At 38.6% G+C, this 26311-nt stretch overlaps 1 protein-coding gene across 1 annotated transcript in view; it reads left to right on the forward strand.

Moving 5' to 3' along the window:
* The window catches only part of SPECC1L (sperm antigen with calponin homology and coiled-coil domains 1 like), a 99581-nt gene that overhangs the window by 21523 nt on the left and 51747 nt on the right, over window positions 1-26311 (forward strand). Inside the window, 5 exon segments of the mRNA NM_001048114.1 lie at window positions 915-1122; window positions 13033-13106; window positions 14252-14427; window positions 18659-18822; window positions 22957-23048. Coding sequence (NP_001041579.1) covers window positions 915-1122; window positions 13033-13106; window positions 14252-14427; window positions 18659-18822; window positions 22957-23048 — 714 coding nt within the window.

Consider the following 26311-nt stretch of genomic DNA (forward strand, 5'->3'; position numbering starts at 1 on the left):
GGATCCCATCGTGGGCCTCGATCCTGGGTCTTGATCCTGGGTCTCCAGGATCACGCCTTGGGCTGAAGGCAGCGCTAAACCGCTGAGCCACCCGGGCTGCCCGCTCCTATTCCTTAGAGGACTAGGTCTTATTGGTGGTGAGGACCTTAGAGGTCATGGGTCCAGCCCCCTTGTTTTACCCCTAGCATGATAATGAGGACTTATGCAGAACCTAGAGCCCGGGGTTGCTGGCACACCGGCCAAGGGTCTGTGCCACGTGTGATTGCCGGTGTAGTGTTTGTTTACATGAGTTATCCAATTATTCTATCTTACATTTTATTTCCTATTTTAGTGCAGTGATTTTTAAAGTAAGACACATTAATATATCTTTGGACAAAATTTAAATAATTTAGATCTTAATTTTTTAGTGATGACGTTTAGTGATACAGTTTAGGGGATATATTATTTGTTGGAGCATGTATGTTGGAGGGCACTTTGAGCTGATACTTTTGCAATGACAGTATTTGAGAATTTGAGAATTTTTTTCCATTTTTATTTTGGTAATGAAGCTGTCACACATCAGACATCTTTTTATTGTTGTTGGGAATGGATGTTAATTACTAACCAAATGCTTGCCTTTGGTCCAAACTTTGGAGAAGAGAAAATTTCCAAAATTTCCTCATAAATAATCTAGTTAAGTATAGTGTTATGTTAATATAATTTGTCAGTGATGTAGCAACAAATATGCTTACACATATTGCATAAAATCTTATATTATTGTACTTTTTCATACTTTTAAACAGTTATACAGGTGGTTTTAGTTCATACCTAGGAATTCATGTTTGGCTTTCTTTGGAACAGTGTATACTTCCATTCTAGAATTTATCTTAAAGAAGCTCTTAACTTTTCTAATCCATGCTATCAATTCTATATAGGTTGAAGATGAATACCGAGCCTTCCAAGAAGAAGCTAAGAAACAAATAGAAGAATTGAATATGACATTAGAGAAACTAAGATCAGAGCTAGAAGAAAAAGAGACAGAAAGGAGCGACATGAAAGAAACCATCTTTGAACTTGAAGATGAAGTAGAACAACACCGAGCTGTAAAACTCCACGACAACCTTATTATTTCTGATTTAGAGAGTAAGTGATAGGGGAACTTTTCGTTCCTTTTTGTTTTGTCCTTCCCATGATAACGAGTGGGGATAGTTCTCATTCAGTAAACAGAATGAAAATTGGTCACTCTGTGCACTCTGGTGCACACACGGTGGCCCGCAGAAATATGCATGTGGCAAAGCATATTTCATACATTAGGTGATAGTCTTGTTCCTAAGGAGAAACTGTTAAGTGGAACCATTGCTTTAAAACTGTGCGTGTTTATGGAAAGTTATTTAACGGAAAAGCTGATTGTTAATATATTTTTCTAGGTCTTAGGAAAAGCCATTTATTGTTTACTTCTAGTGATTGCAAACACACGAAGACAAAAGAAACCCGTTCTTCATAATCTTATGTGTAAGGCATAGGTTTTTATTTATTATCTGATTTTCCTCCCTACCAAGGAGATTTTATGATCTGATAGAATTGAAACTCTGATTTTAAGTTGCTTTAAGTTTTTTCAAACTATTTTATCATTATTTCAGACTTATAAAAAAGTTGCCAGAATAGTACAGAGCATTTCTGTGTTGACAGTTTGAGGAGGAGCAGAAATTCGGGTGATCTTAAAATGTCTTTCCACAGACTATTTATTATGTTGCAAGTGAGGAAAAAGAAACAACCAGAAATTATACAGTGGAAAAATTGGGCAACACTGGACTGAGTGATTGTGTAAGTGACAGAGGCACACAGAATTGGACTCAGTATCAGCTGGGCCATATTCTGGCTGAGGCATAACTTCAGCTAATCATAAAGAAACATGAAATAGACAAAAAATAAGAATGTTTTACTAAAAACACAAGATGTCATAAAAGCTATGGAAAATTCCGGATTAAAAGGGCCTAGGGAGACATGACAATTAAATGCAATACCTGTGCCTAGCCTGGGTCTAGTGCTGTAGGGAGAATGCCATAAAGGATGGTATGACAAAACTGTTCAAAAGTGGATGCTAGATAAACATGTATAAATTTATGAAGTTGATATCTATGCTGTATTTCTGTTCCTATACTTAGGAACCACACACAAAATATATCTAGGGGTAAAGGACCATGATGTATATCCTTAAAGGGTTCAAGAAAAACATCAGAGATAGATAGAGACTGATAAATAGGGATACAAGATAGCAAATAATGAAAACAGGTGGGTAAACTGTTAACATAGGCAAATCTGAGGAAAATGGTATATGGGTGCTTTTTGTACCAGTTTTTGCAACTTTTCGTAAATTTGGAATTATTTCCAAATAATGCATCTTAGATTCCTCAAATGTTAGCAGATTTTAAGTTGTAATACACTTTAATGATACCTAGGTGGGGACAAAAAGAATGGAAATGATTATTTTGGATACATTGGTTAAAGCTTTTAAATCTTGTGGTTCATGATACTGCTCCATTGGGCTCTGACAGTGTATTTTTCCTTGACAGCAAACACAGCATTGTGCCAGATCTCATGTGCTATTGCTGCAGAGGTGGGGAGGTTTGAACTAGTTCCAGGAGAGAGTGGGTCATCTGCAGGAGTCCTCCTAAACATGTCTTGAGGCAGTTCTGAGCTCTGGCTAGTTGGCCCGGCTTTTGTGGTTTGACCCCAGGGTTATTTGGAACATTCTGAGACATTTGGATACTGAAGTAGCTGACCGTAGACTGTTTTCTTGGAGACAGTGATAGTCCTACAGATAAAACTTTCTTATCTGAAATTTTTAAAAACTTCCAGTTTAACATTTATGTCTAGTCTGTATTTCATTGTTTCTGAACTGAGAGGAGTTATCTAACTCTATTTCCTAAATGTAAAAAGTTCTAAATTTTTTCAGATTAACTTGGAAGTTGAGTGCATTTTCCGTTAAGTACTGATAACAGCTTTTTCCCTTGCAAGACTTTTGATTTGAACACGGAAAGAGTGACATCATGTGGTTATTGGGGCAATAGGTAGAAAAATGTTAGCTGATCAGGATTCCTGGGATGAAAAATCATTGTGAAAATAAAAATTCTGTTAACTGTATGTGGATTTTAATTATGAAGTGGCTGAAAATCCTGAATGAAATTTCTTCTTAGCCATGTAGCCCCCCCCCAATTATTTTGAAATGAAAAGTTCAAATATCCAGAAATCTTGGCAGCATGGTACAGTTAGCACCCATTGCCTAGAATTGATAGTTATTAATGTTTTGCAATATTTGCCTTCCGTGTGTGTGTGTGTGTGTTAACAACCAGCTAACAGCAAATTATAGACCTCATGACATGTAGTATGCAACCCCTAAATATTCTTCTCCTAATCATATCTAGTAATATTTGGCATAATTCCATAATTCTGATAGCTCATATTCACATTTTCTCAGCTGTCCCCAAAATGTCTCTTCTAGTTTTCTATAGGAACCAGGATCCAAACAAGATTTATGTATTAATTGAAACTCGTTATTCTATCTTTATAGTCTGATAAGAGTTAATTTATTTCTTAGTGAATTCTAGCACTTGGGGATTGATGGATGCTAAGTCAGCACTTGGTATAAGGGACTTGATAACGGGGAACGCTGTTACTTGAGAAATTGAGACTTTCTTTTTTTAAGATTTTATTTTTAAGGGAGCATCTGAGTGGCATAATCGGTTAAGTGTCCGACTCTTGGATTCAGCTCAGGTCATGACCTCAGGGTCCTGGGATGGAGCCTCATCTCAGGCTCTGTGTTCAGCACCAAGTCCACTTGAGATTCTCTCTCCCTCTCCTTTTGCTCCTCCCACTTGTGCTGTCTCTCTCTTTCTCTCAGATAAATAAATCCTAAAAAAAGATTTTATTTTTAAGTAATCTCTACAATCAACATGGGGCTTGAATTCAACCCCAAGATCTAGAGTTGCACACCCCACTGAGTGAGCCAGCCAGGTGCTCTGGAAAATTGAGATTTTTCTCCTGTAGAATATTTTAGCATACATTACCATAGTTAATTTTAGAATTTTTTCATCACCCTAAAAAGAAACTATGCATTAGTAGTATTTTATTTTATTTTATTTTATTTTATTTTATTTTATTTTATTTTATTTTTTTATTTTATTTATGATAGTCACACACAGAGAGAGAGAGAGAGAGAAAGAGGCAGAGACATAGACGGAGGGAGAGGCAGGCTCCATGTACTGGAAGCCTGACGTGGGATTCGATTCCGGGTCTCCAGGATCGCGCCCTGGGCCAAAGGCAGGCACTAAACCGCTGTGCCACCCAGGGATCCCCCAGTAGTCATTTCTCACACCAATATGACCTTGACTTTGGAATTAGTGGACAGGCTTTTATTTATTTTTATTTTTATTTTTATTATTTTTTATTATTATTTTTTTATTATTCTTTTAAATTATTTTTTAAATATATATTTTTTAAATATATCTGAGAGAGAAAGAGTGAACAAGTGTCCAAGTGGAGTGAGGGGCAGAGGAAAGGAATTTGAAACAGACTTTCTGCTGAGCAGGGAGCCCAGTGTGGGGGATCAGTCTCACAACTGCAAGATCGTGACCTGAGTCGAAATCAAGAGTGGGTTGCTTAACTGACTGAGCCACTCAGGTGCCCTGTGGACAGGATTTTAAGGCAGCTGTTGTAACTGTACCCAGGACATTGAGGAAAATCCACTTGCAATGAATGAATAAATAGCAGATATCAGCAGAGAAATAAAAACTGTTAAAAAAGAACCTGATATGTATCCAGATAATGTCAGTGCCATATTGCTTAGACCTGGCCTGCCATACTTTTTCATAGTATTTGGATTTAACATTCCAAACTAGAAAGATCTGTTGTAAAGATTCATTCAGCAATACTGTTGAGACTTTTGGTTCAAGACAATGGCCTGAGGCCACACATATACTTCCTTTCCCTCCCAAAGTCTTAGTGACTTGGTCCTGCCATGTAATATAAAAATTACAATGAGCCTAAATCAAAGATAGAAAGTAGGTGAGGGGTTTCATCAGTAGATCCACAATTTTGAGTAACTTCTGGAAGATATATAGCAGATGGAATTGGGAATATCGAGAACTCAAACAGCAGAAAAATCTGTGCAGGAGAATACTGAAGCTATAAGTAATGATGTTCCCAGTTAGACTTTGGGGATTGGGGTACTAAGACCTTCTCAGGAATCATAGGGCCTGGGACCAGGAGCAGTTTCAGGCTGTGGTATAAAGGATTGCCAGAAGTTGTACCACCCTCTCCTCTGTAGAGTGCTGGCTCTGGTGTTTGCCCCGAGGCTTGAATTCTTTTTCTAAATAAGTTGGGGAATATGGTGCCAGGGGCTCCTGCCATGACTTTGGTATCAGAAAGAGAAGTAAAGCCATGCCTGAGGTAACGACAGGCTGCCATGTTGTCTTGAAACGAAGACCACACATAGGGAAAGACAGTTTGGCCCAGCAGTGAAACAGGTGCACACACACACATACACCCACCCCTACCCGTTGCCTTTTTTGTTTGTTTGTTTTTTAAAGATTTTATCCATTTATTCATGAGAGACACACACACAGAGAGAGGCAAAGACACAGGCAGAGGGAGAAGCAGGCTCCATGCAGGGAGCCTCTTGTGGGACTCAATCCGGGGTCTCCAGGATCACGCCCTGGGCTGAAGGCGGTGCTAAACCGCTGGGCCATTGGGGCTGCCCCGCTGTTGCCTCGATTGAAGCCATCCATTGAATGTCCCTGTACCTCTGGAAGAAGATACCCTGTAGGCATGTGTCATCAGCAAAGCCTTTAGCCAGTCGTTGCATTGAGGAGAGAGGCCGATGTTTAGAACAGTAGCTTTCATAATTGTTGAGAAACATGTAGAAGTCGAAGTCACTAATATTAGTTATCCCTGTCCTTTGTAAGTAAGTAAGGCCAACCAGGACTTGGACATTTTAGTATCTTAAAAGAGAAATAGCAGAAGGAAGCAACTCAGCTGAGCCCAAAGAAATGAAGTTAATGATTTGACTCACTATTAGTCCAGCAAACCAAAGCTGATTGGTGTTGAGGGTAGTGGTACCAGGGAGATCGCAGGTATGGCTTGAGTGATGTACCCATCAGTTACAATGAATTTACTTACCAACCACTTAGTGTTTGTGTAGTAATGCTCTGTGTGTGCTTGCAATTATGTATAGCTTCTTTCATGCCTGCTATAGTTCCTGAGATTGGGGGCTGGGGCCTGACATCTAACACAGGTCTTGTACTTTCACATGGAACACTACTTACAGTGGTGAGCAAGGGTGGCTTGAGAGTAGAGAAGTAGCAGAAGGAACAGAGGAGAGTTGTATAATTCTGTGGTGGGAAAAGCTTTTTTTAAAGAATGTTAGGAGGAGGCACTTGGGTAGCTCAGTCCGTTAAACATCTGACTCTTGATTTCAGCTCAGATCTTGATCTCAGGGTCATGAGTTCAAGCCCTGCATTGGGCTCCAGGCTAGAGCCTACTTAAATGAAAAAATGTTAAAGAATACTGGGAAGCCATAAAGGAAGTCTCATATTTGACTGTATATAATTGAAATTTTCAGTTCAGCAAAATGAAAGTACCATAAATAAAGGACATTGGGAGAAATTGGTAACACATATCAAATATATAAGGAGATCCTATACATCAGTGATATTATGATAACCCATTAGCCAAAAAAAGTATTAATAGGTAAGCAGAAAAGGTACAAAAAGACCCTCAATTTCACTAAAAAAAGCAAAGAAACTCAAAGTAAAGCAGGATGCCAATTTTCACTTAGCAGGTGTGGAAAATAAAAGAGATTGATAGTGTGTAAGAGAGGAGAAAAAGACCCTCTCATGTACTGTTGGAAGGAGTATCAATTGCTTTCAGCCTTTTGGAGTATTGTTCAAAATTAAAGTAAGCAGTACTTTAGCAATCCACCTACAGAAATCTGTTCTTTTTTTTTTTTTTTAAGATTTTATTTATTTATTCATGAGAGACACACAGAGAGAGAGAGAGAGAGGCACAGAGACACAGAGAAGCAGCCTCCGTGGAGGGAGCCTGATGTGGGACTTGATCCAGGGTCTCCAGGATCAGGCCCTGGGCTGAAGGTGGCGCCAAACTGCTGAGCCACCCAGGCTGCCCCAGAAATCTGTTCTTTAGAAACATTCTTATAAGTTTGCAAATATAAACTTAGATATGTATGTTGCAGAATTGGTGCTTACTACAAAAACTTGGAAACTACCTATACTTTCAACAGTTGAGATCTAGGTGAATAACCCATGTGCCCAGTGCATCCCTACTATGGCTGTCATTACACCAGTGAGGACAAATTAGGCAGGTGTGTGTGTATGGCACAAAGTGCCATAGATGGAATAAAGAAGGTAATGGGACAGTAGAGTATGAGATGTATTACTTCTGTAACTAAAATCATAAAAGTTGTAAATACAACATTATGCTGAAACGGTGGCCAGCATAATGTTGTTCCTTAAGAAATACTGATTTCAGTGTATTCTATGCATTAAATTTTATAACATGGTGACTTCTCAAAAAAATTTTCTGCATTCTTGAGCTGGAACCTTCTAACAGATTAACATGCATCCTGTCGATAGTTCAAACGGTCCATTACTTCTTCCTCTTCTAGAAATGTGCCTTCACGTAATATATGAACAAGTTTGTAAAGACATTTACCATGTTTATACCCAAAATTGTAGAACCATTCTGTTTGCTAATAGGAGGTTGTTAAAACAAATCGTATATCTGACTGAGGGAGTACTAACACAGCCATCAGATAGTGCTGCAGATCTGTATTTATTGATAAATATCCATTTATCTGTTGTTAAGTTGAAAGGCTTATGAAGAAGTATTTAAATACTATAATCTCATTTTAAGAAAAAGATTTACCACATGAAGTCTGGAAAGATATATATGCAAATGTAAATAATGAGTAATCTTATTTATTTTATTTTACTTTTTTAAAGATTTATTTATTTAAGAGAGAGAACACATGAGCCAGGGGTAGGGGGGAGACCTAGGGAGAGGGGGAGAGAAGCAGATTTGCCACTGAGTTTGGAGTCTTAGGACTTGATCCCAGGAACCCTAGATCAGATCATACATGAGCCCAAACCAAGAGACACTTAAGTAACTGAGCCACCCAGCCACCCCATGAGTAATACCAATTTTGCAACCCTTTTCTGTTTCCCAGACTTTTTGTTGTGAGGATACATTACTTTTAGAATCAAAGGGGAAAAGTTCTATCTACTTTTCAGAGGATATGGAATAAAAACAAAAATAAAAGTAGCAGGGGTGCCTGGGTGGTTCAGTTGGTTAAGTGTTGCCTTCCGCTCAGGTCATGATCCCAGGGTCTTGGGATCAAGCCCCATGTTGGGCTCCCTGCTCAGTGGGAGAAGTCTGCTTCTTCCTCTCCCTCTACCCCTCCCCTTTTTTCTGCTCCCCTCAACCTACTCTCTCTGAAATAAATAATAAATAAAATATTTTTAAAAAATTCTTTTAAAAAAAGTAGTAAATGGTTCATTTTAAACTCATCTGTGTCCCCTTTTAGCATCAGGAATTCTGGTTTGGGGATAAAGCTGTGGCCTGGTGGGCTGGATAGACTCCGTGGTGCCCCTAAGGCATGATATTTTAATTGATTATTTACACTTGTCCTTTCCCTTTTTCTAGAAATTACACCTGATATTAGTTGGAGGGACTTGATTGGATGTAAGGGTATGACAGCACTGGGATATTAGTACCCTGAGGGTTTTCTTGGATTTGGAGGGCAGGAAAGGTTGCTTATGAGCTTTCATTGATTTTACAGACCCAGGAGTCATAGGTTGAGCTTGTGATTATGGTATTTGCCTAGTGGTAACATCAGCATGTGTGATAGGCATGTAACTGGGCCAGAATGAAGGCCTGGTTGTTTTTTCCTTCTTTGTCGGGAATGAAATGTCTTGGTGGTAAAAAGATTATGAATCCCATTATTAAATGGGCAGGGCAGTGCCCAGAATTGTTTGGAGCACAGTTGGTCTAATACCAATGAGAATAGCAATTACTTGATTTCTAGAATAAAAATAACATTGTAAAACTGAGTTTTAATTTATAATTAAAAATGAGATAATAGTAGTTCTTCTGTTCTTTGATAGAATGTAATGTTGCTTTTGAGTTGAAGACAGTAGATGGCAGTGTCCCTCATACTAGAAAAACTTGGAGGAGGAAGGAAACTGCATTTAGTGGCCCTAGACTTGAAGACTAACATTGCCCATTCATATGATCGTTAATTGGGCCAAACGGCAGTTTTGTTAAGCTAGTCTTCAAAACAAGAGCATACTTAGAGACTCCTTTGTTTCCGAGGAGGAAAAGCCTGTTGTCATTTTTAATACTTTATGTTACAAAGTGGAAATACAGTTATGGTTCATGAAGTTTAAGTCAAATTGCCTAGAGACACTTTAGTGTACTTTATTCTGCCTAAATATGTCCATTGGCTGCCAGCTTCCTTTCCTTTCTATTTAAGAGAATTAATAAGACATAGCCTGAGTACGGAAGAATGCTCTTTTAAAAGCAGTGATAATGTGGCCATAAATGTAGAGTTCGAGAAAGAGGGAAGAATAAGAACCAAAGAAATGAATGAAGTCTGGGATTTTATGACCAGTCTAAGATGGCCAAGTGGCTTAAAATGTCACCTGAGAATCAAGATAACACCAGATGTTGAAAGTGAGCCATAGTAAGATTTGCTGTCATTTGTCTAATGTGAATTATCTAAAGATAGATAGATATACATCCTTTGTGACCAGAAAAGGAACACTTTTTAGCCAAGGAGGAGAAATTCACTCTCTTTTTTGCTTGCCTATTTTAATTAGAAAAATTGATTGCATTTAAATATAGTGTAAATGAAAGGTGTAACTCCTATGTTCCCAACACTAGAAACTGTCATTCTAATCTGAGTCTGATAATATCACCAAGACTTTGAATTCATCTATATGTAGGTCATATGAGAGCCAAGGATCCATGCTGGTTTGAGTCATACTTGGCTCCAGAAGTAGGGGTCAGGGTATTGGACTCACTCACTGGTGTCCACTTTGCCCTCAACCAAATTGAATGGCCCTTCTGACCCTTAGTTTCTAGATTAAATGAGGTCAGAAGCAGCTTATACAGAGATGGACTTTAAAGTTTATTCCTTTTTGTATGAAAACATCCTCTTTTCTGTCTATAAGAGGGTAAGGATTGTATCCTTTTCCCCTTTCCCTTATATGTTAAACATCTAGAAAAAAGCTGGCTACAAAGTAGGTACCTATAAGGTATTTATTGAGTTAATGTAAATTTTGAACCCTTTTTATTTCAAAGGCCCCAACTTTGTTGAACAGTTTTGTGATGATGAATGAGAGGGACTTAACTACTGGCTACCAAAATTGGCCAGTTTTTCCCCCATGTTTTATCTCCTTTATTTTTTTATCCAGCTTTAGAAAATATATCATCATTATATATTTGTAATAATTATTACACATATAATTACATGTATATAATATCTGAGGGCATCTCAGTGGCTTGGTTGGTTAAGCATCTGATTCTTGATTTCAGCTCAGGTCATGATCTCAGGGTCATGAGATCAAGCCCCGTGTCAGACTCTAGGCTGGGCACGGAGCCTGCTTAAGATTCTCTCTCCTCCTCTTCCTCTGTGCCCCACTCCCTGGCTCATGTGCTCTTTCTAAAAAAAAAAAAGAAATTAAAAACTATTAAAATATCTGAACATGAATGTATCAATATTGAATTAAAGGTATCATGTCACAGAGGTTACAGCAGAACAGGTTTTTGATGGAACTGAGAAGGGGAAGATGAACAGTCTAAGAAAAGACAACACACTCCTACTTAAGAGTGTTGATTAAAAGCTAATAATTTTTTTAGCTTAAGGAAGATTTTTTTAAGCTTTATTCATTTGAGAGAGAGCGAGAGAGTACATGAGTACAGGGCGTGTGCAGAGGGAGAGAGAGAGAAGCAGACTCCCTGCTGAGCTTTGAGCTGACGGGGGCTCCAGCCCATGACCCTGAGATCATGATCTGAGTTTAAATCAAGAGTCAGTCATTCAACTGATTGAGGCACCCAGGCACCCTAGGAAGATTTTTTTTTTTTTAAGATTTTATTTTTAAGTGATCTTAAACCCAACATGGGGTTTGAACCTACAACCTGAGATCAAGAGTCTCACGCTCCTCCAGCTAATCCAGCTAGGAGCTCCTTAAGGACAATTTTTTGATTGCATATGATAACCTCATGCAAGTGTTCACTATGCCTAGGTTCCTGCTACTAAGTAAGTATAAGGAATAGGAGGGAATATTTACTCAGACACACTAGTATCTGTGGTGGTGATATCCCTGATAATAAAGAGTACAGTTCTGTCAATGGAATATTTTTTTTTAAACCCTAGGTTCTAAAAACAACAACAACAACAAAACAACAACAACAAAAACAAAACAAAACAAAAACCCTAGGTTCTGATTTTATTTTTTTATTATTTTTATTTTATTTTTAAAAAGATTTTTATTTATTTATTCATGAGAGACACACAGAGAGAGAAAGGCAGAGACACAGGCAGAGGGAGAAGCAGGCTTCATGCAGGGAACCTGATGTGGGACTCGATCCTGGGCCAAAGGCAAGCACTAAACCACTGAGCCACCAAGGGATCCCCCTAGGTTCTGATTTTTGTATTGCTTCTTCTTGCTCCCTCCATTAGCTTACGTAGTTATACTTTATTCCATTTTGTATCTCTACCATGTGCCAGGTGTTAGGGCTGTGAAGTCACCACATAGCTCCTGACTTTGAAGTGTTTTCAGTCTAGTGGTAAAGACAGATGTGTAAAGAAATATAAGTGTTGGCAGCAACAGTCACAGAGTTGGAACACAGAAAGGATAGGGCTCTGCTGGAGTAGAAGGTGACAGGTAAAGTCAGAATATTTGTCACCAGATGTCAGTGCCTTTTCTGGTGCTTAGACCAAAAGAAAATGCTCAGTCCCTAAGCTGTCAAAGTAACCAACTGTGATAAATTTACTGGGTGGCAGTTACCAATGGGCACCTCCTAAAGCATTTCCTCTTAAGCATGGACTTTTGAACAGAACCTCCAAATAGAATGTGACTTCCCATGTATTTCTGGTTCCAGGGTCACTGGGCCTCACTGGGCCTTTTTTTAAAAAAGATATTTATTTATTCATGAGAGACACAGAGAGAGAGAGGCAGAGACACAGGCAGAGGGAGAAGCAGGCTCCATGCAGGGATCCTAACGCCGAACTCTATCCCGCATCTCCAGGATCAGGCCCTGGGCCACAGGTGGCGCTAAACTGCTGAGCCACCTGGGCTGCCCCTGACTGTGCCTTCGTGTTTGCATTCCCACTCGGTCTAGACCGGTACTTTGCATATTAGTGGTACTCATTAAATGTTTACAGTGACAATGGAATTGTTTGAGGAAAATTCATATTCAAGAAATAATTTGAGAAATTTTGATTTATTTTATGAATATATCACTTACTTTAGAAAAAGACTTTTCCATAGAATTAATGTAAATAGCTCCCCAGGATAACTAATTAAGCTTATAAAAATTTTGCTAATTCACTACTTTTCTGGAATTTATTCCAGTGTGTAAAGAAAGTTATGCTTTCATAATGAGTTTAGTTTAATAACCCTTTTGATTAGAAGTTCACATTTTAATAGAAATCAGTGTTATTTTGATTGGTTATGAGCCAAAAATGTGTGTGTTCTTAACAATTGATTTTACTTAACTTTTTGTTTCATAATTAAGACACTGAGGAAGGAAGCAATCCAGAAATTGTGATTTAAACTTGATATTTTCCTTAGAAAGTAATGTTGGTTAATACTTGGATTGAACATCCTTTTTTCTTTTTAAGTTTTGTATTAAAAGGTCTTTGGGCAGGATGACCTTTTTTTTGAATGTCATACTTAAATACCTCCTTCCTTTATATTAATCCTTGGGACACAGCTTTAAGAATAAATATTTAAACTTCTGTGCTGTTTTCAGATACAGTTAAAAAACTCCAGGACCAAAAACATGACATGGAAAGGGAAATCAAGACACTCCACAGGAGACTTCGGGTAGGATAAATCCTCATGTATTATCTCATTAGAATACCTAGGTTTCTGAAAGTTGAATACAGTGTAGTCCTTGACCATGTTAGGATTCATTTTAAGCTTCAGATACAGTTAAAAACACTGATCCCACTGGGCTTTGGACAGAAAGCAAATGCCATCATTTCAAATTGGGATTAGTGCTGGATTCTAAATAGAAGAATCTACGAGTAATTTATGAGTGGTAATTTTAAAAGGATGGACTTAGGAAGCAAATGTTTTATTTTGGAAAGAAAAATTATTTGCTCTTGATTAGAAAGTGTCTCAAACCAAACTGTTTTCATCTGGGTTTTTTGTCTTCTATGAATTTGATCAGCTTGCTGACAGCAATGCCACTCTGATGCATAGGTGGGAAGAGTTCATTAAGTTTGGGTCATGCCTCAGTTACTCAGGCTGTATGAATGGTGTCTGAAAATTGCTTTGAGGTGACAGATGCCGGACCTAGGACTAGCTGTGGCTCTGGTGGAGGTGATGCCCTAGGGAGGCTTGCCCACCTAGCCACACCCTCATCCTTCACGGCTGTGGGAAGTGGCAGACCGAACAGTTCTTAGCTCCTCTCTTTGTATGATTTTGTCTACCTAGTTTGAGTTGAGTGTTTTTCTTCTGGCTTCCTCTTCCTTTTCCTTTACTTTTGATTTTTTTTTTCCTGGTAGTTTTTGATGTCAAGATATTTATAGTTTTTCAGTATAAAATCTCACAGTATGGTTCACACACCATTATCTACTTTCTTCAGCTTTTCAGAGGTAAAGTGCTATAAATTTTTTTTTAAGTGCTATAAATTTTGAATGATGTGTTTATTTTCATTAGACTTACAAACTTGCATAAGGAAGAGAGGCTTGACATTATTGTCATTAATATTGATTGAGCACTCTGGTGCTTGATGCCTCAGCAGGCAGATCAACAGAAAGTCTCTTCCTCATTAAGAACAAGTTCACTACTAATAATTGTATTACCTGTTACCTATTAGAAATAATAATAGCAATTCTCTGGGATTTAAAAGAAATTAATCATTATTTGGGACCGTGCATTACAGTCCAATCATAAACAAATTTTATTATTTTTAAGTAAGTATTGCTCTCTTTTGGAAATAAAAATTTAGTTTTTTAATGTAGGAAGAATCTGCAGAATGGCGGCAGTTTCAAGCTGATCTCCAGACTGCTGTGGTCATTGCAAATGACATTAAATCTGAAGCCCAAGAGGAGATTGGTGATCTGAAGCGCCGGTTACATGAGGCTCAAGAAAAAAATGAAAAACTCACAAAAGAATTGGAGGAAATAAAGTCACGCAAGTATGTTTTGAAAAACCAATTGTGTACTTATATTTTCATAGAGAACACTTAAAATCCCAATTTTATGATGTGGTATTATGGAAAGAATGTGAAATTTGACTCTAGTGTGAGTGTGGATCCTAGTGGAAGTTATTCAACTTTTCTGGCCTCGTTTTATGACACCTGTAAAATAGCAGTCTATATGGATCTTTCAGAGTTGTTGTCAGTATCCATAATTAACAATTTGGGGGAGGGGGAAACGGCCGAATGGTCCCTGGCACAAGGTACCTTCTAGTTCCCTCCTTTCCTGTATCACCACACTCCAGCTGTTACTTTTCTTTAGATTGATAGCCTCTGATTAAGAATGTGTACTGTGGAGGCAGACAGGCTTGACTCCTATCTAGTTCTGCCTCTTATTAGCTGTGTGATCTTGGTTAGGACCCTTAACTTCCCAAAGCCTCATTTTGCTTATTGTTAACATGGAGACCGTACTACCTGCTTTACAGTGTTACTATAAGGCTTAAAGGAGATCTCTCTGCACAGTGACCAGGGCAATGATAAGTATACTTTAATAACTAATATTATTAGAGACCCAAGTAAAGAATGTGAAGTGAGTTTTTCTCCATTACTCACTTTGAGGAGTTTTCACTTGTTTTATACTTACAACACTCTGAATCTCCATAGTAATACTTTTTCCCATCTAACAGAAATCATTGGGAACCAATATAAAATATTAGGTGAGATGACATTTGTGATATGCTCTGAGTTCCTCAGTGAGATTCCATCTAATGAGTAGTGGGGAGTAGTTTTTGTGTTGAAGTTATTATTGAGAATTTAGTTATTCAGGGGCACGTGACTGGCTGAGTCAATACAGCATATGACTTAATCTTGGGGTCATGAGTTGGGGCCCCAAGTTGGGCATAGAGTTAACTTTATAAAAAAAGTATTTGATTATTCACCACTTTAACTAATTCTTAGGTAGACATAGGAAAAATTTTAGAAAAATATTTTTGGGGTGCCTGGGTGGCTCAGTCAGTTGGGCGTCTGACTCTTGATCTCAGGGTCGTGAGTTCAAGCCCCCATGCTGGGTGTGGAGCTCACTTAAAACAGGATATTGTTGGAAAGTTATCGTGTTTTATTGTTGCCTAGCTCTAGTGTATGGTCCAGAGAAAAGTATTACTAAACCATTTTTCAGGGACGCCTGGGTGGCTCAGCGATTAAGTGTCTGCCTTTGGCTCAGGGTGTGATTCTGGAGTCCTAGGATCAAGTCCCACACTGGGCTCCCTGCATGGAGCCTGCTTCTCCCTCTGCCTGTGTCTCTGCCTCTCTCTCTTTCTCTCTCTCTCTCTCTCTTCTCTCTCTCTCTCTCTCTCTCTCTGTCTCTCATGAATAAATAAATAAAATCTTTAAAAAATAAACAAACATTTTTCTTTGGTTTCCTTAAGTAGAACATGGAATGCAGTGGAAGATTATTGTTTCTCCACTTGGTAAAAGACTCATATGTTACATTACCTTTTTTCCGTATACTGTTAAAGGAATGGTGTATCAGAAATACTTCATTCTTTTTAAAAAATGATTATTTGGGAGAGAGAGTGCTCGGCGGGGAGGGGCAGAAGGAGGGGAAGGAAGAATCTCAAATAGACTCTGTGCTAAGTGCGGGAGCCCATTTGGGAGCTCGATCTCAGGACCCTGAGATCACAACCTGAGCCAAAACCGAGAGTTGGATGCTTAACCGACTGTGCCACCCAGGCACCCCTGGAAATGTTTCATTCTAAAGGTAACCTGAGTGAGATTCTTCTCTTGAAGAATCATTCCATCAGGTCCTAAAGATATCCTTGAAGAAGCAGTAAATTAATTTTACTAAATCTTGGTCCTTGAGTATATATACTCTTTTTAGCATTCCTTTTTCTAAATTTTTTTTTAAAGATTTTATTTATTTATTCATGAGAGACAGAGGCAGAGACATAGGCAGAGGGAGGAGAAGCAGGCTCCAATGCAGGGAGCCCGTTGTGGGACTCGATCCTGGGACTCTGGGATCATACCCTGAGCAGAAGGCAGATGCTCAACCACTGAGTCACAGGCGTCCCTCTGTTTAGCATTCCTTGTGATGAATGAGAAGTATACATAAAGCACTTCCGCTGTATTATTGTATATCCAGGCATGAGGTTGTCTCAAGGAGAGTGCTCTGTGGTTATTTTAGTTTAAGCTGTTTTCTGACTAACAAACAATAGATATTTAGACTTTGCTATTTGGTGGATATTCCTTAAAAATGAATTAAGAGAGACTGTCACTCTTAGGGAAAGGAAAGGAAAACAACTGACTGTATTTGTTGCCAGTGCTAAAATGTGGGCTTTCAAGTCAATGTTAGGATTTTAGAAAACTTGTATCTGCCATCACAAGCTTGGCAGCTTCGTATATTTAAAGAGTTTCCTGATGAGATCATTGGTGATATTAACAAATGTGACTTTTAAATAATAAATCATATAATGACAGATGTCAACATTTGGAAAATTCGTGTAACTCAGTAAACCAATATTTTCAGTATGACTAATGCGTAATGTTACACAGTCACATGTCGGTAAAAGATCCATTTCAAGTATAAGATAGACTAGAGGATTTTTAATGGACAGAGTAGGAAAAGTTTATTTATATGGTTTCAAATTCCACATTGCAACTAACTTTTAAGTAATTACCACTTACTACATTTTGGTATAGTATCAAGGAAAATGGCCTCGGTTGTCTAAAAAGCCACAATTATTTAAGATCATTAAAACAGTCTTTTCTTTTTCAACTGCTGTGTATCTGTTAGCCTTGTTCTTTTTTTTTTTTTTTAACCTCAGAATAGATTGAATACAGAAGAAGAAATGAGAATGTAACAGTATTCTGTTAAGCCAGACATTAAAGAGATATGCAAAAGTGTAAAAACGCTGCTGTTCTTCTACTACCTCTTCTTCCTTTTTTTTTTGGTTTGGGAAAATAATTATTTTTCATAAAAATATTTTATACTGATAAGTCCTGGGTTTATTTTTGTTTTTAGATGAATTAAGTATTTTAAATATGTCTTAGTTTAAATTTCCATTATGATAAATGTCAGTAGACATAGGCTACATAAAGAAAAGCTTTTTGGGATCTTGAGTAATTTTTAAGAGTGGAAAGGCTGGGAGGTGGCTTAGTTGATTAAGTAGCTGCTTTTGGCTCAGGTCATAGTCCTGGGGTCCTGGGATCAAGCCCCTTGTCCGTCTCCCTGCTCAGCAGGGAGTTCACTTATCCCTCTCCCTCTGCCCCTGTTCATGCTCTGTCTCTTGGTCACTCTTTTCAAATAAATAAAATCTTAAAAAAAAAAAAAAAAAAGAGTGGAAAAGGGCTCCAAGGCCAAAAAGGTCTGATAATCACTGTTAAAGAGTCTTTGTTAAAACTTCTAAGCATGAGACCTTATGGTAGATCTGGAGGAAAAAAAAACTGTCAGAAGAGTCAAATAGCTACCAAATAGCTACCATCTTCCCAAGGACTGGCTTAATTTTGTCCCCCTATAAACTTACTTGATGGTTATATGACATGTACAAACTCTGCAACTGAAATCTCGTTCCAGATAAAAACTGATGTGTTAGTCAGCTCAGTGAATTAGAGTTGGCCAGAAATAAAATGTAATTGATTTTTTTAGATGACTCATGATCCATCACACTGAGCATCTCGGAGACTCATGTTACTAATATGGGCCCAGATTTTTTTTTTCCTTTGTAGAAATTCTATTTGGAGACTACAGCAGAGTTTTTTTTTTTGTTTTTTTTTTTTAAGAATATGAGCTTTGATTTCATTTCTTTTGTATTTCCATATCTATGCATGGCATATTAGATAGGGACAGTATAAATAATCCGTATACTGGTGAATTTTCAGACTCCTTAGAGCAGGACAGAACCTCAAGATCCACAGTTCTGTCAGGATCTTTTTGGCTAGTCCACTTTCCATTTTACTACTAATTGATTACCGATGTCCTCACCTTACACTTACTCAGATGAAAATGGATTCTGATGGTTACTTTTAAGCCTATTTAGTACAACCTGATATAAAAATTTTAATATCATTTCCTGGAACTTATGAAACAAATGAGAATATTAGACTAGGTAATTTACTCAGCTTCTACTAATATTGTCTTTTTTAAAAGTGATACTTTTTAATGCTTTTCAGTAGGGAGGTAAAAATGTGTATTTGCTAGTATATGTGTAAAAATGCCTGATTTCACTATCGTTTTCAGGCAAGAGGAGGAGCGAGGCCGGGTATACAACTACATGAATGCTGTTGAAAGAGATTTGGCAGCCTTAAGGCAAGGGATGGGACTGAGTAGAAGGTCCTCAACTTCCTCTGAGCCAACCCCTACGGTGAAAACCCTCATCAAGTCATTTGACAGTGCATCACAAGGTAATTTCTTATATCTTATGCTAAAGGCAGGCAGTTGTCATTCACTTACCATCTGTTCTCTGATCTGGTTTGGTATTCTTTACCATCTTACTCTCTGAGCCTCATCAAATTTCATGTAGCATTAATGACTTAGTCTTACTATCAGGTGAATTTTAGGAGACTTGGGATCTATTCAGCTTCAGAGGATCTTGCTCTCAGACTTGGTGCCTTGCCTCTCACAGAAATGTCTTCATGTAGTTCTGGGGCTTTGAGTGTCTTCTAAAAGAAATGCCTGAAAACTCCAAATGTATGAATTCAGTCCTTTCCCTTCCTCTGAACTCCTGTAGGTGTATAAATCCAAAGGCCTCCTTAACATTGACACTCAGGTATCTCCCAGATGTCTTATGTCCAAAACTGCACTCCTGTCCCTGAGCTTCAGGCTTCCCCTGTGTTCCTGCCCAGTTACTTAAATCAGAGATTCAGGAATCTTCCGTCTCCCTTAAATCCTTCTTCTTTTCTCACCTCCACATCTAATCCATTAACAGGTCATGTGGATCTAGCCTCCAGCATGCACATCTTTGCTCTGTCTGCTTCTATCTCTAGCACACAATCAACTGCTAGTACAAGCCACCATCAGCTTCTAATTTCAGTGACCTCCTAATTAGTCTCTCCATTTCATTTCATGACAGAAAGATCTTTTGCTTAAACTCCTTTAATTGCTTTATTATAGTTACAATGAAATTCAGATCCCCAGATGCCTGCATAATCTGACCCTGCCTTCCTCTTACTGCAGTTGAGCCACTCTTCCCCTGCCCTTCTTCTACTCCCACCACACTAGACTTTAGGTCCCAAAACAGACCAGGGTTCATATAGCACAGGCTTCATATCTTCTCTACCTGGAAGCTCACTCTTCCCACCTTCAAGTGACTGGCTCCTTTTTATCTCTTTAACCCCTTCAGCTTTGGGAAAGGGAAAGGGTTGTCGTTTTTTTTATTGTTGTTGTTGTTGTTTTTAATAAATTTATTCTTTATTGGTGTTCAATTTGCCAACATATAGAATAACACCCAGTGCTCATCCCATCAAGTGCCCCCCTCAGTGCCTGTCACCCAGTCACCCACATCCCCTTCCACCACCCCTAGTTCGTTTCCCAGAGTTAGGAGTTTCTCATGTTCTGTCAGGGATGTCGTTTTTAAAAAAAACTAAATGGAGGCATCCATCTGGCTCAGTTGGTAGAGCACATTACTCTCGATCCTGAGGTTGTGAGTCTGAGCTCCATGTTAGATGTAGAGAATACTTAAAAAAATAAAATCTTGGGTTACCTGGGTGGCTCAGTCGGTTAAACGTTTGACTCTTGTTTTTGGCTCAGGTCATGATCTTATGGGTCATGGGATTGAGCCCTGCATCGGGCTCTGCACTCAGCGGGAGATTGCTTTCTTTCTCTTTCAGATAATTATCTTTTTCTTTTTTTAAATTTTTTTATTTATTCATGAGAGACAGAGAGAGAGAGAGAGGCAGAGACACAGGCAGAGGGAGAAGCAGGCTCCATTCAGGGAGCCGGATGTGGGACTCGATCCCCGGTCTCCAGGATCACACCTTGGGCCGAAGGTGACGCTAAACCACTGAGCCACCCGGGCTGCCCTCTTTTTTTTTTTTTTTAATAAATCTTTGTAAAAAAATCTTTTAAAAGTGGAGGGGCACGTGGGTGAGGTAGTTAATTAAGTATCCGACTCTTGGTTTTCGCTCAGGTCATGATCTCAGGATCATGAGATTAAGCCTCAGGTTGGACTCCACACTCAGTGCAGAATTAGCTTAACTCTCTCAAATAAATAAATCCTTAAAAAAATTTTTTTTTTCCAGAAAAATAACTGAATGTAATGTGTCCTAAAAGTTATTTTAAAAATTCTTTAAACTTCATGACAGGCTTTATTCTAATTCACTTAATAGTAGAGTTTCTATAATCTGTATTCTATGACTACACACAAATTAGTTTTCTTTGGCTTAAAATCAGATCAAAAGTCACATACTTACACTATTGATACAGATATTTTGGAAGACAGTAACTTCCAATTTACAATGCCATATTCATAGATCCTGAAGTTCTTATACATCATACAGGCACAAGTTTATAAAGATATATAGATATACATATAGATACAGATATACACAGAAAGTTTTCAGTATAGGATTGTTTGAAAACCTAGATATTGCTCAAGTGCCCATTAAAAACATTAATAAGTCAGTTATGACCCATTAGTACAATAGAATACCGTGCATTTTTTAATAAGGTTGAGGTAGATTTCGAAGTACTGATGTATAAAATACTGCAGTCCTTTGTAATAAGTTGTAGACCAGTATTATATAGTGTGATCTCATTTTGTTTTTTAAGTACATAGATTTTTGCATTAAAAGTACAAGAAAGATGATGCACTTGGAACTATTGTTAATGGCTACCTCTGGGTAATATGATGGGATAAAATGAAAGAAAGGCTCACAAAAATCTGTGCTTCTAAAATGAAATGATAATGGAGTGCTTTACTAAATTTAAAGTCATGTAGTTATTCAGAATATTAATGAAATGAGCTTTAATGCAAAAAGATAAATCTGCTCTATTCCGATCTTTTTTAAAAACATTATTTTACAAGATATATCTAAATGACTCAGCAGTCCCACTGCTAAATTATATACACAAAAGTAGTTAACAGAAGTCTTCAAATAGTTGTACGTGAGTGTTCATGATAGCATCATTCACAATAGCCAAAATGTGGAAACAGCCCAGATGTCCATCAATGGTTAAACAGAATATGGTATATCCATCTGATGGAATATTATTCAGACATAGGAAGGAATGAAAGAAGTACTGATGTATACTACCATGTGTAAGACATGCTAAGTAAAAGCAGCCAGACACAAAAGGCTGTGTATTATAAGATTCCACTTATATGAAGTATGGAAAATAGGTAAGTCTATGCATAGAGACAGAAAGCAGTTTGGCTGTTGCCAGGGACTGAGGAAGAGATAAATGGAGAATGATTGCCTAACAGATACTGGAATATTTTGGAACTAGGTAGAAGTGATGATGGGTGTACAATATTGTGAATGTACTAGATGCCATTGAACTATGTACATTTTAAAATTATTTACTTTCTACTATGTGAGTTTTTTTTTTTTTTTAAGATTTTATCTTTTTGAGAGAGAGAGAACGCATAAAACACCACAAACAGTGGAGAGAAAGAAGCAGACTGCCCATTGAGCAGGGAGCCCAATGTGGTGCTCAATCCCAGGACCCTGGCTGGGATCATGACCTGAGCTGAAGGCAGACCCTTAGCCACCTAGGCACCCCTATTATGTGAATATTATTTCAATAAAAGAATGCATCTAAAAATAGCAAATTAAATATAAGTACTTGGTTGCATAAAAAGGTCCACCATGATCTACTTCTTCATGTTTTCCCCACTGTGTGACATGCCTGATTTTGTCTTTGTGTCCCATTTTGATTTTAATTTAGCTTCAAACAAATAACCATTTTTTATGCACCCTCTACCAAAATCTGTGCCAAGCCTAAGTATCTGGAAGTGAATAAATTATGGATCTTACTTTTGCATAGTTTAAAGAGGGATACGGAGGAGTAAGTGAATAATTGTACATCTATGCATTAAATGCAAATCAGAAAGTACTTGTGAAGTAAAGTGATGAACCCCATAGGAAGAGATGAGAAAAGATGAATGGGAGCCCAGTGTTCCTTCATTTTTGTTTTTATTTTCCAGTGTTCCTTCGTGGAATGCACACCGACCGTGGGCTAGGCTTCTCGCCTGATGCAGTTACAGAAATACTCCTCTTGGGTTTTTTGAACTTATATTTCATTGGCTCGTGGAGCTCTTTAACTACCTAAATTAATGAAATGGCAAAAACGAAATGACTGGCATAATCAGGTTGGGAATCAACACAACTACTCTAAGGAACAGAGAGTCCACCTAGTGGCAGGAGAAGCATCACCTGCCAGGCACAGCTGTGAGTGTGCCATAGATGCTAGGCATCAGTCAGAACAGTTTCCAGGGGAGCCTGAGCATTGAATGGTCTGGGGGATCCTTTACGGGAGACCAGTTATGAAAGTTTCCACTCTACCATGATACATTCAATGTTTGTTTGTTTCTGTAGTACCAAACCCTACTGCGGCCGCGATTCCTCGCACGCCTTTAAGTCCAAGTCCAATGAAAACCCCTCCTGCTGCAGCAGTCTCACCTATGCAGGTAAGTGTCTGTTACTGTAGAGGCTGTGGGGTCCTTAGCATCTGGAAGTCTGTCCTCCGAAAAGTCCTTTGCACTTACATTAGGGGGGCACACCTTGTGAGGAATGTAGTTAGGGTTGTAAAATCATGTAAATATCCTTAATTGAGATATATTATGAAAATGTCCATTGTGTTACTAGTCTTTTGAAAGTCTCTAGTAATAATGATAGCTAACAAGTATTGAGCACTTGCTATGTGTTCTACACTCTTCCAAATGCTTTATGATGTGAATTCATTTAATCCTCACAACAGCTCTATTGGTATCAGGTACTATTCTTACCACTAGTTTTCACATGTGGCAGCTGAGGCCGAGAAAGATTAAGCAACTTGCTGAGGGTCATATAATGAAGAAGTGGTAAAATGGGATTTGAACCTGGGCAGTGTGGCTTCAGGCACCATCAGAGTATGTAGTTGGCATGTGTCAGCCTCCACTACCTAACATATCACTTCAAAGCTTAGTGGTTTAGAACAGAAATTTTCACATTTCTGTGTTGACTAGGCAGTTCTTTGCTGACTTTGTGTGGGCTCACTCTTGCAGCTGCACTTAGCCATAGGGTGGACTGGGGGCTGGGCTCAGCAGGGATGGCTGGGCCACTCTCTCCATGTGGTTCGTTCGTGGTGTGGTGTCTCAAGCTCCAACCACGTCATAATGCTAGTCCAGATTCAGAGTGGAAAGGTTCTGCAGAAGGTTCAATATGGGCCATTTTTCTAGCAGTCTAGCACAAGGGCATTGCTGGTCCATTTCAACAAATCTCTGAGGTCGCTTTTCTGGTCACTATGGAAATGGAGACCACAACAAGACAGAAGGCTATTGCTCTGTCGTGCTCATGAGGCCCTCTCACTGTGCCCTTGTTGGTCAGGTGCTTTTGGAAACAGTGGCTGTGGTAGAGTTTTTCCATGTAAGTGAGAGTAGCCAAAGAAAAAATGGCCTTAAACCTAGTACTCTTTGATACAGGGTAGTCTTGGCCACACCTCTTCCCTAAAACTAAAATAGGGTTTGGGGGCATTTTATTTTTCAGTGGAGATTTTTGTGCTTTGTTAACTAGTGGCCATGTATTTTACAAGTGAATCTGTTGGGGTTTTTTGTGTTTTGTTTAACCTTTTTTTTTTTTTTTTTTTTTTTACTTTTTAACTTTTTCCTGTGTGCAGTTTAGGGTAAAAGTACAGTCCTTCTGCATTTGTAATTTACAAATCAATGGTTCTGCATTTGCATGTGTATAGAAGGTGTTTAATGCTCTTAATTTACAAGGAAGGCAAGGGAATTCCAATCCCACTATAGATTTAATGCTTTTTATAGGCTCACTATTAATCAAATTTTTCTGTAGACCCCAAGATGTAAAATATAAACTTCAAATAAGGTGAAATTTCTTTAAGTGGTATTTGTTGGTTAAGTTTAATATTCAAAGCATGACTTTGTATATCTTTGTAAAGATAGTAGATGAAAAATCTCATCTAACTTGAAAAAAGTTAACAATTATAAGTCACATTCAGTAGCTTTTTAGTACTTGGTTAGTTAGCACAATGCTTCTCAAACCTAATTGTGCATAAAAACCATGTGGGAGAGGTTTTAAACACATGGATTCCCAGGCTTCATCCTAGTGAACGAGAATCTCTAGGGAATAGGGCCTAAGATTGGGATTGTTAGTTTTTCAAAACTCCCTGAGTGGGAATTCTACTGCTGGTGGTGAGGGAGTGACAGGCTGGATTACCCTGCCACCTCAGGCAGCTCAAACACTGGCCAAATTATAGGAAGCAATTATATTCAGACATGTACAACAGGCAGTAGGAGACAGTGGTTTTTGAATAAAAGTTTAAAAATGGAGAAAGTCGGGGATCCCTGGGTGGCGCAGCGGTTTAGCGCCTGCCTTTGGCCCAGGGCGCGATCCTGGAGACCCGGGATCGAATCCCACGTCGGGCTCCTGGTGCATGGAGTCTGCTTCTCCCTCTGCCTATGTCTCTGCCTCTCTCTCTCTCTGTGACTATCATAAATAAAAATAAAAATTAAAAAAAAAAAATGGAGAAAGTCCTGCTGGGCTCTTACTTTTCCTGTTGGGAGGTTCCACATGGTGGTGCAGTAGGGGATGAAGCTAGATGGGGCCAGGAAGGGGGAACTAGATGGGTCTGAAGAGACACAGATCATTGTTCAGGAAGAATGAGAGTGCTAGAACCTTCAGGGCAGAGGACCTGGGAGGAGGAAACTACACACAGGAAGGGCCTCCGCAAAGGCATCCCTGTGAGTCTTTGCTTGAATGCCAGTCTGCACGGGCACAGGGTGAACCCCCACAAGGCTAAGTCAGAACAGTTTCTCAGGAAAGAAGAATTACCAGGGAGCTGTTAGGTAAACACTTCCTCCCATAGTTGGTACAGGGCAGGGAATCATTTGAGTTCCTGCTGGTCACCATGGAGAAATCTTGGAATACTTGGAGTATTCCTTTGAGACCCCTTAGGGCCACACTATAAAGTAGAACTGCATTGCAGCTCACAGGTAAATAGATGCTAGACCTGCCCTAAAAGACCTTAAAAATTAACCTCCAAAGGGCCAAGGAGATCCATAAGTAACTGGGGTACTCAGCCTCTGAAATGCTTCTCAGTGACTTTCACTTCCTAGAAGTCACACTCTTATGGAATCCACTCCTCTTGAGTGTTGGCTGGACTTTGTGATTCACTTCTGATGAAAATAGAGTATGGGAAAAGGGGTGGAATGTCACCAGGTAGGGTTATAAAAAGATTAGCTTCTGTCTTGAGGATTCTTCTTGCTCTCTCTTAGATCTAGTCACTCCAGTGAACAATTGAAAATCAAAATAATTAGCAGTATATTTAATAAAATGCTATGCAATATCTGTATAACGGAAAGTATAAAATATTGCTGAGAGAAATTAAGTAATAAATGGAGAGATATATTTATGGACTGGAAGACTCAATATTATTATCTTACAGCTCTCCCTCACATTGATCTGTAGATTCAACACAATCCCAGTGACAGTCTTGCATGCTATTTTGTAGAAATTGATAATACAATTTTAAATTTGTGTAGAAATGCAAAGGATCCTGAATATCCGAAGCATTGGGGGATACAAAAGGAAACAACTTTGGAGGATGTATACTACCCGATTTAGGCACTTAGAGTAATCAAGGCAGTAGGGTAATGACTAAGTTTATTTATTTGTTTGTTTATATGAAATCTTCATTAAGCTGATAAACTCCCTATCCCACAAATAGCCAGAG

Source organism: Canis lupus, chromosome 26, assembly GCF_011100685.1.
Source record: "Canis lupus familiaris isolate Mischka breed German Shepherd chromosome 26, alternate assembly UU_Cfam_GSD_1.0, whole genome shotgun sequence".
Taxonomy (NCBI): Eukaryota; Metazoa; Chordata; class Mammalia; order Carnivora; family Canidae; genus Canis; species Canis lupus.